At 56.9% G+C, this 15,636-nt stretch overlaps 1 protein-coding gene across 1 annotated transcript in view; it reads left to right on the top strand.

Annotated features, from left to right (window-relative positions):
* LOC105865993 (tyrosine-protein phosphatase non-receptor type substrate 1) overlaps positions 1–15,636 on the top strand; it is a 42,441-nt gene extending 26,805 nt beyond the window's left edge. The window contains exons 6-9 of the mRNA XM_020281769.2: positions 1,183–1,296; positions 4,440–4,464; positions 10,651–10,690; positions 13,154–15,636. Of these exons, the coding sequence (XP_020137358.2) occupies positions 1,183–1,296; positions 4,440–4,464; positions 10,651–10,690; positions 13,154–13,408 (434 nt within the window). The 3' untranslated portion in view covers positions 13,409–15,636. The remainder of the gene's footprint in view (positions 1–1,182; positions 1,297–4,439; positions 4,465–10,650; positions 10,691–13,153) is intronic.

Raw genomic sequence — 15,636 nt, 5'->3', positions numbered from 1 at the left:
CATCGGCATGGCTGGTGCCTTGTACTTAGTAGAGACCCTTGAATGGGATTGAACAGAGGACATTTCCTTCCTCGATGCACCCTCAGGGGGCTCTAAAGAAGCCCAGGGTCGTGTCTAAGTGGCCCTTTGACTTCACCGAGGCTGGGTTTTCTTTGCATCAGGAGACAGGGCGTGTGGATTTCCACTCTGGCTTTGTCACACACTTGCTGTGTGACTTTGGGCAAGTCGGTGCCCCGCTCTGGGCCTCCGCCTGTTTGTGGCAGTGTTTGAGGAGATGAGCTTTGTGACCCTGCAGCTCTGAGTGTCAGCTGGAAGGGTCATGACGGTCTTGTCCAGCATTTGCTGGTGCCCAGCAGACACTCAGCAAATACTTTGAGAGGCGATGAGAGCATTGGCTGGCTGGTTGGCTGGTTGGTTGTTTAGTTAGGTAGGTAATCCTCAGAGTGAGGCAGTGGGGTAGAGATTGCTGTTGGCTCCAGTAACAGAAGAGGATGCCAGGGTAGGGGTGAGGCTTAACTGATGTGTCCAAGGTCACACGGCTAGTCAGGGGCATTGATTTGAACCCACATTTCAGCCCCTAACTACCACCGTGCTGTAGTCGGGGAGCCCCCGCCTGCGTCCTGGGCCAGCCACAGGCTGTGCTGGCTCAGAGCCCCTGTGCCCACTCCTGAGCTCAGCGTGCACGGCCCAGGTCCCGGACCCAGGTCGGGGATCAGCCCTGCGCTCTGCAGAGCCTGGCAGCCGGCAGGCACATCCCCCAGTCCTCGCTGTCCCTCCTTGCCCCACCCTGGGTGACACCCAGCTGCTGACTCAGAGTTTCAGGTGGATCTGTGCTGCCCCTGTGGCCGCTCTGCGGCTCACTCCAGATGGGAAGGAACGTGTTTCTCTTCCTCAGGAGAGAGACTGCTGCTCGCAGCCTGCAGCTGTGCTTCCTCTGTGGCTGCCAGCAGCAGGTATTTTCCCTCCTGGCGCCACAGCGTGGCTTTCGTGCCGCTCGTGGATGGCCCTCGGGGGCAAGCGTGTGCAGACCATGCGTGTGCCGTGTGGCTCGAGACATCGAGGAGGCCCAGCCAGATGTTCTCGGTTAACGACGCCTGCTCAGTGGTGAAAAGGAGCGGCGGGTTTGGGTTTTCTCTGTTCTTAATCTGCATACGTGAAGCCGCTGTTCCGTGTGGTCCCCAGGCGTGTCTAACAGCAAGGACTGGAGCATCTACATCGTGGTGAGCGTCGTGTGCGCCTTGCTGGTGGCGCTGCTGGTCGCGGCCCTCTTCCTCTTCCGGATCAGACAGAATAAAGGTGGGCACCTTCCCCTCCTTCTCCCTGAGCGTTTGCCCCTCGACTGCCCTTCTCGGGGGAGAGGCCACTAGGAGCTTCGGCCTACAGTAGCTTAAACCAAAGGACATCAGTGACTTCCAGTAGCAAGTCCAGGGCGGGGGCAGCAGCTTCACCAGGTTGGAGTCTGGGTGTGTCACTCCTTGGCATTTCCCTCGTGGTTATAAGAGAGTCGTCACTGCCCCGGACCCCATGTCCTCCCAGGGCCACCGCTCGGCAGGGAAGCAGGGCGCTGCCAAGGCGGCAAGAGGGAACTTGGGGACCCTGGTTAGTGGTCTCAGGGAGGAAACCGTCTTCCCCAGGAGCCGCCTGGAGGGTCTGCCTTCCTCTTACACGCGCAGGTCAGGTGCGCAGCCTGGACAGGAGGCTGGAGGGAAGGGATGATGACTGAGTGGGTGACCGCATGGAAGGTGTTAGGAAAGTGCCTGGCATACAGCAAGTGCTCAGGGATTGCCAGCTCCTGTTGTCGGTATTGTATGTGAGCCCAGAAACATGAGCCACCGCCCTGGAAGGTCCCCCTCCCAGTGGCAAGGTGTCATAACCTTTGACTGCACAGCCTGAGGGCACAGGTTCAAACCCAAGACTCATGTCCCCCTTGTTTGTGTGTGTGCACCGTGTGTGTGTCTGTGTGTGTTGGGGGGCCTAGGGGGTGTTTCTGTGGCAAGGACTCAGGCTTTGATGTCAGACAAACCAGGGTTTCAGACCCTTGATGTATACTCGAAACCGGGCGTCCTCAAACTACGGCCTGCGGGCCGCCTAGCACATTCATCCGGCCCTCTAGGTGTTTCTGCTGCCTCTGCCTGTCCTGCTTAGCAGCCGACTCGTCCCAGGCCCACAGTGCACATTTTCAACGGTCTGGGGGACAGGGACCTGGCCCCCTGTTTAAAAAGTTTGAGGACCCCTGCTCTAAACAGTCAGTTTGGCCTCCACAAGCCTCAGTGCCTCATCTATAAAATAGGTTTGGCAATACCTATCTTGGAGAATAGTTATGAGACCCAGATAAGCTCATGTGAAATAGCAAGTCTGATAACATTCTAGAACCTTGATAAATACATACTCTCTTTCCTGCTCTTGGAGGAGAAAATTTTCAGCTGGTATTTCTGAAACCTTTTACTATGAGCAATAGAAATACATTTCACATCTCAACCCAACACACACACACACACACTCACACACACATGCACCTTTATATATAAAATTGAAACACTGGTATTTTCTTTTTCATCATATGCTATTCTGTTTTCTATTTAAAATGCTGGTTGTCAGCCACTGTGAGCCACAGCCTGCGCAGTGCCATCCTGGGCTGCCCTTCTGCAGCCGGGCGCACAGCTGAGCTTGACAGGCGTGTCCTGCAGCAGCCACTCGTCCCTTCTGTGCTGCCTCCACCTCTGCCCCCAAGTCCCTCCCTCCCGGGCTGGCTGCAGGGACTCTGCTGGGAGGGGCTGGCCTCAGGCTCCCATCCAGGAGGGCTGGTGTCAGGCCCTGCCTCTGCAGGTCTGCAGGGTGTCCCACCTGGAGTGCTACCCAGTGGATTCCCTGAAGTTCTCGCAGAGCCCTACCCAGGAAGGCCCCTCCTTAGGGTGGGGAATCAGGTCTCTTGCCCACCAAGGGGGCCAAGCCAGCCTGTGGGCTGTGGGATGGGGCATTCATGGTGGCTGTTGGTGAACTCTTAGCCCTGGGCTCCAAGCTAGGATCCTGGCACATGTGAGCTCACTACTGTGGGGTTAGGTGCTGCAGAGGAGGAGTGGGGTTTGGAGAGCTGCCCACGCTGGTGAAGGCCGCCCAGCCTGAGTGGCGGGTCCGTGTGCAGAGCCCAGCTCCCAGGCACAGGCCCAGTGACAGGGACAGCTAGCACTCACTCAGCAATTCTGACACTGCTCACAGGGATTTACCTGTAGTAACACAGTCAGTCCTCACCACAGGCCTCGTGGGTGATATTACTAACCCCATTTTACAGATGCGAAGACTGAGCCTTGAAAAAGTTACAAAGCTTGCTCAGGGGCTGACAGTTAGTAGATGGTAGAGCCCAGATTCAAACCCAGGGACCACTTTCAGGGGCCACTCTGGAGGTCACCTCCCTCCACCCTAATCAGATGCTCCGTCTCCCGCTCTGGGCCCTGGAGGGGTCCTGCCATCCTCCACCTCTCAGGACTCACAGTGCAGTGTCCTGATTTCAGCTCAGCACTTGCCAGCTGTGTGAGCCAAGCTCAAACGGTCCCTTTGGTGTAAGGTGGGGGTGATGGGCATCCTGTCCCTGCATCCCCAGAGACGACTTATGTCCATCACTTTGTACCCTTGTCAGCTTCCACTCAGATGTCAGATTCAGAGCTGCAGCCTCCCGGCCGGCCCGGGCTCACCTGAAGACCCGGTGTCTGCCCAGACACCGAGCGTTAACCTGGCAGCGAGAACCCTCACGCCGCGGCAGCCTCCTGCCCGTAACAGTGCATGTTGATTTTTAATTACAATTTTACAGCAAAATGGGAGTCAATGGCTGGTGAACCCTGGAGGCTTCTCTGTGGGTTGCCCCATATCACAGGTTTAAAGCCTCTGAACCAGAGGAACGCTTTCTTTCCTCCCAAGATCCTTTTTTGGAAAGTGGCGATATAAATAAATGGATATTCAGCCCAACACTGCAAGTTATAGAAGCTCAAAGAGGGCAATGGACCCACCCAGGGTCACACAGCAAGTGAGTTGGTGGCAGACCTGAGGTTCGCACCTGATCCCCGACTCTCAGCCCTGCTAGAATCTGTTCTCTGCAGTGCAGGGCCCAGACTGGAGGGTCTCCGCAGAGGTTTGTGGTTGAATGGAGGTGAGGCTGAGACAGGGAGGGCAGTTGGTCCCTCCCAGGCTAAAGGCTACTTTTGGAGCCTTGGCAATTCCCGGAAGTAGGAAAGCAGGAAGGCCTAGCCCGCCCCTCAGGGGCTTCCTTGGTGGGAGAGAGTGGACCACCCCACCGCATGGGTGTGGGCCTTCCTGTGGTGCCAAGGATCTGATTGCATTAATTCCTCCCCACATCCCTGGAGGCAAACCTTTGCCTCCCCAAAAAGTTACATAAGAAAACTGCGCTGCTGCTTAAACAACTGACTTTTGTTTCTTTTCTCTTTCAGCCAAGGGTTCCACTTCTTCTACCAGGTAAGTGCGTCTCGGGCCCAGGACGCTGTTGCAGTAGCATTCGGTGGCTTGACAGCCCGGAAACGCGCAGTCCATACCCACTGACCCTCTCGAGTGCCTTTCGGCTTTCCTAGTTCTTTCACAACCGACTCGCGCCAGGTTTGTCTCTAATCGCTGTCCCACGGTCTGCGGCTGAGACCTCCAGAGAGCTCTGTCCCCACGACATCCTGCCCCCCCTCCAGATGCACGCTCCCAGATCCGAGTTGTATACTTTGCTCTTTCCTTTGTTTAGTAAATATTTATGAGTACCTTGTTGTGGCACCGCCCTGGGAGTGCCGGGGTCAGCAGCCTGGAACCTGTGCCCTCCCGAAGCTCACCGCTGGGCAGAGGCCCAGCAGGGACTTTCCGTCACAGCCGGTATGTTCGCTTGCGGTGATCTGCTGCTGGTCCCTGCTGTGCGGGTCAGCCGGTGACACAGCAGCGAGCAGGAGCCAGCCAGGTCCTCGTGGGTCTCAGATGCCAGTGAGGGGAGCAGGCAGCTGGCGTGGAACCATCGATAACGTCGGGCGCAGCAAAGGGGTGGAGGGGGATGGGGGTGAGGTCTATCTCAGGCAGAGGAAGGGGCCACTCCTGCAGAGGCGATGATAGGAACAGGGACCTGAAGCGGGGGGGGGGGGGGGGGGGGGCTGTGGTGGGAGGAGCAGGCAGGCAAAGGGCCTGGGGCGGGATGTGCACAAAGGAACAGACGAGGCCTGTGTGCTGGGCTAGATGGACGGAGGGGAGGGCAGGAGACAAGCTCGGGGAGACGCAGGTCCTCGCTCCCTTTGCAGAAGCCCAGGCAGCCAGATGTGTCACGAATCTTTTGGTAAAAAGGCTTTTTCCGCTTTTAGGAAGGGCTTTGATTTGCACCCCCAGCAGAGCAGGGGCAGCGGCCCCGCATCTGCCGTGTGACTGTACCTGCGTGGGACGTGTGGACGTGCCAAGGGTGATAAATAAATAACACTATAAATAGCTTCGTGTTGGTTCAGGTCAGGTTTTGCCACCACATGGTTGTGTCGATGTCTTGATCTTTTTTAGCGCTGTCTGGATTTCAGAATCACAGAGCAGGGACGGAGGCTCTGGGGTGGGGCTGGTGGTCGGGGCTGTGGCTGTCGGAGGCACTCGGGGTCTTGCCCGCAGTGGGATGGTGAGCCCAGGATAGACGCGATCTGGCTTTTGTTTGGAAGTGTCACCCTGGCTGCGTGTGGAGCCCAGGCTTAGGAGTGAGGGTGGAGGCAGAGAGGCCGGTGCAGAGGCTACTGCAGGGGTCCAAGCAGGAGAGGACGGTGGCCTGGGCCAAGGTAGGGGGTGGGCTGAGAGAGAGTCAGATTCTGGGTGTCTTTTGAAGGTGGAGCTGAGAGGCCTTGCAGATGGATTGGATTTAAAGTCAAGGACAGCCTCAAGGTTGGGGCAGTGGGGTGCTGTGTCCTGCATTGGGGTGGAAGGGATGGTCGTGGTGACGTTGCAGATACCAGGCAAAGCGGTTGCACGTGGTGGAGCGCCTCCCCTGCAGAGGGGGCTCTGGGAAGCATCGGGTGTCCTCCTCCCGCCCAGCAGCCTGGTCTGAGCCCTGCCCAACCTCCCCGACCCTCCTCCCTTAGCGAGCAGAGCTGCCACCCCAGCAGGACCAGGCTCTTCACCGCCTCCCAGGGAATCGTGTTTTCCTACAGTCATGCCTGTGCCTGTCGCACTCCCACACCTCGAACACTCTTGCAAGGACAGGATTCGTTTCCATCCTTTGCCAAAAAACCTGCAGTGGCTCCCTGGGGCCCTCAAGATAAAGTCCAAATGCCTGTTCCCTACTGACTTGAACAGTTTCTCTTCTGGCCACCCCCGTCCTCGAGTATGGTGGCTCAGCCACTCTGTGCTCCCTTCCCTCCTCCCACTTGCTGGCCCTTGCTCTCCCTCCTCCTCGCCCTGGTGCACTGGCCTCTCCCCTGCTCACGTACCACTAGGGTGCCATAGCTCCAGGGCAGTGGGCACAGTGGGCTCTGCAAAGGGCACCCACTGGAGCTATGCGACACGGTGGCCAGAGCGGGCCCCTCCTTTCACCCGGGCACCCCGGCTCTTCCTTCTGAGCTCAGCTGGGCATCCCCTCATGGTGAGGGGGCTTCTTGTGAGCCCACCTGGTGTGTTCAAGGTGTCTCTGCACCTGTCCCCATTTTATAATCCACCCCTCTTAGGGCAGGCGCTGTGTCCCTCATGTTCACTGCTACTAGCTGCTGAACTTGGCACCACGCCTGGGTTGGAATGGGTGCTCGGTAAAGGTGTGTTAAATGAATGAATGAATGAATGAATGAATGCCATCCCAGACTGCTGCAGCACTCCCAGTCTCTTCCTTCTCTGAGTCCCTCAAACACTTCAGCTCAGTGGCTGCACAGCCCCAAATCTAGAAGGACCTGCTTTTTTGTTTTGTTTTGTCTCTCTCTCTCTTTTTTTTTTTTTTTTTTCACTTCTCCTATCTCCCCAATTAGACAGTGAGTTTCTGGAAGAAAAGGATGTTGTCAGTAATAGTAATGACAGTGGCAGCAGCAGCAGCCACCATTTATTGAGCACTTACTGTGCTCCTGGCACGGGCTGCGCCTTTGCATATGTTAGCCCATTTGTGATTTTAACTACTGCAAAATCCCCGTGGTTTATTTACCATCCCTGTTTTATAGAACGGTGGCTCTCAAACTGGAGTGTGTCGCAGAAGCCCCGGAGGGCTTGTTAAAGCGCGTTGCTGAGCCCCACCCTCGGTGCCTCTGATGCAGAATCTGTATCACTAACAAGTTCTCGGGCGGCGCTGATGCCGTTGTTCCCAGGGGTTATTATTGTCCCTGTCGTATGGTTGGGGAAACTGAGGCCCAGAGAAGTCGTGTGACATTCCCAAGGCCCCGCAGCTGGAAGGTTCGGGAGCTACGGCCCCAGCCTCGGTCTCTCCGGCACCGACACTGGCGCTCTTCCTCACTGCTCACGGCAAGCGCTACTTGCTACCTGTTTCTTCTTCCCCAGAGAAGCCAACCGTTTTCTGCCTGTTTTTCAGTTTTCCAGTGTGAGCCTACCAAGGGAGCCATGAGATCGCTTGCTCCCTTTCATCTCTCTAAACCAAAGCAATAGCGAGTGAGTGGCGGCGGTGGTTTCCCACGCAGCGGCCGGCTTCAGCCTCGGCTTGCTGGGATCAGACGCTTTGCAGAGGACATCGGTGTGGGCAACGGTGGCACTCGGGGAGGCTGCCGGGGGAGGGGGCCACTTCGAGCTCAAAGGCTTTTCAGGCTGCAGGGCCGGCGGAGGGATTGGCTCTTTCTAACTCCCTGGGTTAGGAATGTACAGGCAGAACGTTGTCTGTAATCTTCCCCAGCTCAGACAAGAGAAAAATGTGTCTGTGCTCCCTTAATTGGGCACTGGGGTTCATTCTGTCGGCCATTTGTTCGCTCATCAGACGTTCACTGCGTTTATTCTTGGAATATTTAGGGCTTCCCCGATTCTTTCGTTTATTCATGGGGACTGAGCCCAGCTTGGGGCCGGGCTTTGAGCTGGGGGCTGCAGAGGGGAGCAGAGGAGACACGGCGTGGTCTCGTGGCACTTATGAGCCAGTAGGAGAGATCCTTTCCTTCCTTCCTTCCTTCATTCAACACATGCATGCGGATGCTGGTGATGTGCCCACCCAGGAGCAGGGGTTGGGGTTTCAGCAGTGGGTGACACCAGCCCAGCTCCTCCTCACACGGTCTGCTGGGGACACCGGTTGCTGAAGATGCCGGAAGGGCAGAGAGCAATGTGGTGCAGGGCTGTGCTGGGAAGGGGACGCAGCAGAGCGGGTAGCTGGGCGTGGGGCCATCGGGGCTGCTTATCTGAGGGGGTGACGTTTAGAAGATGAGCGAGAAGGCTCCCGCCATGGAGATACCTGTAGACCAGAGCAGACCAGACAGAGGAAACGGCCAGTGCCAAGACCCCAGGGCAGGAGCAGCGGGACGTGTTCTTAGAAGATGGAGGAGGACAGGGCAGCGGGAGCAGAGCGCGGGCAGGAGAGGGACGGGGACTAGAGCGGTCGGCGGGGCAGAGCTCGGGAGCCCCACCGGTTGGGATCCAGAGATGATTTCACCATGTGGAGAGAAGGGGTTGAGTGTTCTGAGCAGAAAAGTAATGTGACGCCGTTGATGCATTCTAAATGTGGCGACTGCAGTGCAGCGGGGCAGGGAGAGGGGCCAGGAGCCCGGGGAGGAGGCTCTTCGCGTCTGGGGAGCCGGGATGGTGGAGGGGACGCAGTGGCTGGGTTGGACAGATATTTTGGAGGTGGAGCCCGCAAGCCGCCTTGTGGTGAGTTGGACAAGGGTCATGACGGAGAGAGGAGAACGGGGGTGACTCCCACATCTCCAGCCTGGCAGAGCTGTTCACTGGGACAGGAAAGACCAGGGCAGAGAGGGACATGAAAAAAGTGGGTAACCAGTTACAGTCTGAAACACTGCTTGGAGAGAGACGAACCCAATGTGGAGTTTGGGGATTCAGTGAAGGTTTCTCTGGGAAAGGGGTATTTGAAATAGCATCTGAGGGAAGAGAAGGAGTAAAGGAGATGAAGAGGCAGGAAGGACTGGGTGTGCAAAGGCCCTGTGGCAGTCTGGCATTCATTCCCAGTCACTTTTTGAGCACCTGTGCCCATGCAGTGAGGAAGCATGGCAGACAGCAGTGCACAGCAGATATGCAAATCTGCAGGGACCTCTGAGATTGCCACAAAGGGGCAGCCCCGCCAGCCCAGCACTGCTGGAGAGGCCTTCCCAAGGAGGTGACACCATAGTTGAGTCTTGAGGGAGGCCCGAAAGTTAATCAAGAGAGAAGGTGGTCAAGGGAGTCATTCATGGCTGTTGTTGAAGCATGAAGCGCCCCCTGAAATATGTGGCAGGTGGCTAAGCGGGTGCGTGAGGGCAGGGGAGTGAAGGAGCCAGACCACGTGGGGCTCCGAGCAGGCTGATAAGTTGGACTCAAGCCAGAGAGCCAGTGGGGAGCCCCAGCAGGGCTGGAAGCCGGCGGGGTGTGGCTGGATCTGTGTGGTCACCCCTAGCAGGCGTGCCCCCGTTCCTGGAGGGCTGTTTCTGCAGCCACGTGGGGCTTGCCATGGCCCCAGCACTGCCTGTTGAGCCAGGCACTCGTGCCAAATCCATTAATAATCCAATGAGCAGTCCAAGCCCCATTGCTCACTTCTGACAGTATCCAGGCTGACGTCCCCGGCGTTGCCAGCTTGGGAATTTACACAGCTCCTGCCCGACCGGTGGCTGTGGCTTGCTCGTCACCTTAACCCTGCCCTCCCGTGAGCCAAGCCTGGCCTCCAAGGACAGAGTCAAGTGCACGAACAGCTTCTTTGATTAACCAGCGCACCCTTGGTCTCTCTCTTTTCTTTTATTAATGATAACACATAGATGTTCACAACATGGAACATTTGGAGACTATGAGAAGCTAAAATGAAGAAAAAATACCGTGCAAAGACCACCGTGGTTAGCGTTTTGCGGTGTTTCCTTCCAGTGTTACCCACACATTTTTCATAATTGAGATAATCCCACAGAGAATTCCGCTTTTTCACTTATCGTTTTAATGCAATCATTTCTAATTTTAAAAAAATACCGTCTTCTAAACCTTTTAAATCTTTATCTGTGGATTTATCCTAATTTCCTTAACCAGTCCCAATTGGCAGAGCCCTGAGATGTAAACCTCCCTCCCCCATCTCACCCATGATAAATGCCTTTGTGCTGAAAGCTTTTTCTATATTTTGAATTCCTCCAAGAGAAGCGCAAGCATGAGTCAAAGGATGAGAACACCTTCCAAGCTTTAGATTTTGCCAGCTGCTTCCCGAAAGGTTGTACTGGCTTCCCTCTCCCACCAGCAGCACATGGGAGCGCCGGTTAGTTTCGCCATACCTCCCCCAGCACCGAGTATTATAATTTTTAAAGATCCTTGCCAGTAGAGTAGGTTAAAAGAAAAAAAAAAAGAGAGAGAGAGAGTGCATTGTTTAAAATTCCTTTTTAGTGAGATTGACTCCTTTGTCCAAACATTTGATAAGCAGTTGTATTTCTGTTGTAAACCGTTCACCCTTGTCCTTTACCCATGTAGGAAGTGGGACCGAAATGTTATGCTTATCAATTTGCATGAGCACTTGAGATAGTGAGGGTATTTTTATCTGTGTGTCTCTTTCCTTTTTAGGTTGCATGAGCCGGAGAAGAACGCCAGAGAAATAACCCAGGTACAGTCCTTGGTGAGACGCCCTTCCTGGGAATCTCCATGGTGTGATTTCTTTGCATCCACCGGAACTGCAGATCCGGATCTAAATTAAGACTCTTGCGGGCAGGGGGTGGGGTGTGGAGGATCTTACATTCCTAACGTCCCCTGTGTCCCTAGTGCGGCCCATGGCACAACTCCGGGGGGCGCTGTTCACAATATGTCCTGCGTCAGTGGTGCCCTGGAGCCAGGCTGCATCCTCCCTCTGTGTGGACTGTCCCTTCCTGCCTCTGCATGTGCCCAGGACAGTCCCCTCCGCCACACCACTGTCCCCAGCCCACTGCCACCGCCTCCCTGTGGCCCGGCTCTTACAGAGAGGAACAGCCCAGCACATCCTGCCAGGGCCTCTCTTGCCTGTGCCGACGAGAAGACCCATGTCATTAATGACCTCACACCAGGGCACACTCCCTGTGGCTGGTGACGTCTGATCCAAGTTGCTGAGGCGATGCTGCAGGCTGCATGGTTTCGGACAATCCTGGCCCTGCTTATCACTGGGGACAGTGTCAGACCTCAGAGGCAGAGGGCTCTTCGGCGTCTTGTAACAAGACAGGCCTTGCTCTGAACCCAGAACGAGGGAGTGCCAGCTGCCCTTGACTTTCCCCAGGGCGTTGTCATCGTTTTAGAAGTCTCTGTTGGAGGAGTCGGGCTGGTGACGGTATTTCTGGACCCAAACGCCTCCGTCTGCTGTCCTGACCCACGGGGCACCCCACCAGCCCTGGGCACAAGCTCAGGTTGTAATTAGGAAAAACCAAACAATCTCCAGTCATGGGAGAGGGAGGCCTTCTCCTTAGTCATTTTACGTCTGGACTTCCTTCTGGAATCTTCTGGGGGAAAGAGGATGGTGAGAGGAATTGGTCACCGAAACCTGCAGGAAATTCACATTCAGCAAAGACTGACCGCACACCCGCCCTGTGCCCCGCAGTGAGCAGGACAGTCAGGCCCCTGCTCCAGTGGAGCTGGCGGTTGTGCCTCAGTTTCCCAGTGCCAGGGGCCAGTCCTAGCCAGGCAGAGAGTCTCGGCCTGTCCACGTGGGCTCCCAGACAGGAGCGAGTGGGCACACCCGGGCTCGGGACAGAGGAGCTGTGTCCTGAGAGCACAGGCTCAGAGTCTCGCAGACTGGTCTTTGCCACCTGGGTGACGTTGACCAAATCGTTTAACCTCCCTCCGCCTCAGTTTCTTCACCTGTGAAATGGAATCAATAATCCTTCCTGAGCAGGGTTGTCGCAAGGCTTGAATGGGGTGACTAGTGTGATCACGTGGCGCGTGTGGGCCCCGAGAGCTGAGATCAGCTGTTACTGTCACGCAGCAACTGGAAGCGAAGCCGTGGCAGTCGCGGGTAGCTCCACGCTGCTTCTGCCCCACAGGTGCCGCGCACAGAGGGAGCAAAGTCATAATTCACGATGGGCAATTCCAAGGCAGCAGTGGCAGGTGACGAGATTAACACAGGGGAGGTGTTGGGGTTTGCTAAGTGACTGATGATTGCTGGCGTTCATCGAACGTAAACGCTCCGTATGTGCCAGGCTCTGTTCTAGGTGTTTCGCCTCCACAATCTCATTTGATCCTCTCAGCAGCCCTGGCAATAGATACTATTATTATCCCCACTTCACAAGGGGGAAACTGAGGCCTAGAGAGCTTAAGTGAGTTGCCCAAGTCCCTCGGCTAGAGAAGGTGGAACCAGGATTCAAACCCAGGCCTTCTGACTCCAGAACATCCACCACCATGCTCCCCGGTGGTCGCGTTCTCGCACAGCCCCCGTTCTCTGCCCCCCAGTGCCAGCTCCATCCTGAGCGAGGCTGACATTGTTGCCATCCACTCTGTCATTCATTCAACGTGGGTCAAGCTGCTTCTGTGCCAGCCTTGGTGTTTGCACCCTAACAAAGGCGCAGTGCGGATCTGTTGAGTAAACTAGTAAATGAATGGAAGTCCCCACCGCGGATGCAGCAGTATCGACTCAGGCACCCAGAGGGGCACAGGCCTGGGTGGTGGGCACTGTGCTGGGGCGAGGGGCTGAGGAGGCGCAGAGCAGGGGCCCTGGGGCCAGCCAGGGGAGTGGAGGGCAGGGGAGGGCCTGGGGCAGGCCACGCTTCAGCTGACATTTACAGGGTGGGCTGGGATTTGCTACAAGAAGGGGCCGGACACTCCAGGGATGGACGTGAGACAGGGGCGAGCTGCAGGTGGCTCAGGCTGGGAAGAGGCAGGAGCAGGAGGAGGGACACTGAAGCGAAGCTGTAGGGTGACCGCAGGCATGGGGGGAGGTGGATGGGAAGGGGCAGGGCTGGAGGCAAGTGTCTTGGGCACAGAGAAGAGGGGACCTGAGTGAGGGCTGAGCCCGTGCGGGCCACAAGGAGGCAGAAGCATCCGGACCTGGTACCCCGTCCTGGTGGGCAGGCTGAGGGCCCCCCAACGACCTTCTCTCCGTCTCTTTCAGATCCAGGACACGAACGACATCACCTATGCAGACCTGAACCTGCCCAAGGGGAAGAAGTCCGCGCCGCGCGCCGCGGAGCCCAACAACCACACGGAGTACGCCAGCATCCAGGCCAGCCCGCCGCCCGCGGCCGACGACACCCTCACCTACGCCGACCTGGACATGGTCCACCTCAACCGGACCCCCAAGCAGCCGGCCCCCAAGCCCGAGCCGTCCTACTCGGAGTACGCCAGCGTCCAGGTCCAGAGGAAGTAGACGGCACCGCAGCCGGCTCTAGGGCCCGTCCCCACGGGCTTTGTTGTCCCACGTGGAGCAGCCGTGGTGAGCACAGCCAGCCCGGTTCCCGGAGGGCCGGGCCGCGCGGGCCCTGGGACCAGGTGAGGGCGGCTCTCAGCACTTCCAGGGCCCCCTCGGCCCCTCATCGCCACACATCTGGGGGCTGACGTTGCCAAACCAGCTGGGGGACCGACCTGGCCAGAGCCGCCTGGGGTCCAAGAACTCTTGTGCCTCTTTCCATCAACACGTGGGTCTCGGAGACCCTTGGCTGCCTCCTTGATGCTCCAAAGCCTGATCTTCCAGGGTGAGGAGGACAGAACCCCACCTCCACCACCGCCGCCACCCAACTGGGGCTTTTGGGGAAGACTGTCCCTTTACGCCGAACTGCCCCACCCACCCACAGAGAAGCTGGAAACAACTCTGGAACCCACGGCCCGTGACTTGGTGAGTTTGCTGCCGACGGTCCTGGCCTCCCCTGTCCCTGGGCCGGAGAGCCACAGCCCTGGAGGAGGAGGGGACCCTCCAAGGAACGCCCCTCCCCCAGAGGACCTGGCGACAAAACCCTCCTCTCCCTCGGCCTGCCGTGACTCCTGGGCCCGACTGTGACGCCCCACCTGGACCCGCCTCTCCTCTCTAGACCCGAGCTTGCTCCCCCAGCTAGCACTGAGCACCTCTCGCTGTGGACGCCTGTAAATTATTGAGAAATGTGAAACGTGCAATCTTGAAACTGAGGTGTTAGAAACTTGATCTGTGGTGTTTTCGTTTCGTTTTTTTCTTAAAACAGCAGCAGCATTATCTTGGCTCTGTCACGTGTTGACGTGCGTGGTTGGGTCTTGTGAAGTCCGAGGTTTAGCGGCTTGTCCCGGCGGGCTTTTCTCACAGCAGAAGCTGAGTCCCTCCCAGTGCGGGAGCCCTGAGCACGGCGAGAAGGGTCCGTGTGGCCGCGCTCTGGGGACGCTCAGCCTCCGCGTTGGGACCGCCGTGGCCACGTTCTCGGACCAGCCGCGGCTGGCTCTCCTGCCTTCCGTGACCCCACTGTGGTAAGTCCATCCTGCCCGGGGCTCTCTTGGCTGCCTCTTGTCCAGACCCAATGCTTCAGCCTGCTCATCTGTAAAGGGGGGAGAGTAAAGGGGACACCCCTCCCCACCACTTCTCACAAGCACTTTAGGGACGTGCGGAGGCCCCTGAGCCTGGCCATTTGCCCCACCCCTTAGCGACTGCCCCCTTCCAGATCCTTGAAGGAGGAATCTTCCATTTCTGCTCTCAAACCCTATGGGGATCAAACTGGAATGAATCACAGACAGGCAGGAGGGTGGCACAGCCGTGAAGCCGGGGCTGACCCGCCCTCTGTCCTCCCTCTGTCCCAAGAGGATGGGCAGAGGCTGTGACCCGGTCACCCTTTGATCCCCGCCCTTCCAATTGGGTGTGAGGGCCTGGCTGGGCCCAGGGCAAGCAGATGTTGCAAGCCCTGTTTATTCACTCTTAATATATAACTCGTTGGGGTGAGATGTGCGTGGCCCCCTGGCCATGAGATGCCCTAGGGGTTGATTCTTGGCTCAGGCTGTAGAAGTGACATGCTGAGCCATCCTGCCCATTCCTGGAGTTCCTGCAGGAGGAACTTTGGAGCTCAGCAGAGACCCAGCTCTCTGGGGGACGGTGACTTGGTGTTTTCCATGATGGCATCCAGGAAGGAGCTGAGCCAACAGACCATGTGCACAGCTTTGGCCGTATGAGCCAGAGCTCTTCTGGCATCTGGGAGCCACAGTGGCCGTGGCCACCTGGCTCGGGCTGTTTCCAAATTCCAAAAGATTGGCTTGTAAACCTTCTTCCTCTCTTCTGCTCAGAGACAGCACACGCGTGTGCACCCACATGCACGCACACATGCATACAGAATTGTAAAAGAATGTTTTCTTGGTGCCATTTGGATTTAATTTTATTCTAATTCTTGGAGGGGAAAATAAGGGAATGAGGCCACGGAAGACATATAGCTTTAGCTTCAGCCTGGCAACCTGGAGATTCCCCATACCTTGTGTATCGAACCCCAGGGAAAGGAAGAGGTTGAACCAACCCTGTGGAAGGAGTGTGGTTTCGGGAGTTTATTTCAAGACTGCTGGGAAGGAAACAGGCCCCGTTTTGTATATAGTTGCAACTTAAACTTTTTGGCTTGCAAAATATTTTTGTAATAAAGATTTCTGGGTAATAACGAC

This window comes from Microcebus murinus, chromosome 16, assembly GCF_040939455.1.
Source record: "Microcebus murinus isolate Inina chromosome 16, M.murinus_Inina_mat1.0, whole genome shotgun sequence".
Lineage (NCBI taxonomy): Eukaryota > Metazoa > Chordata > Mammalia > Primates > Cheirogaleidae > Microcebus > Microcebus murinus.
Note: the sequence above shows the minus strand (reverse complement) of the source record. Positions and strands in the feature narration are given on the sequence as shown.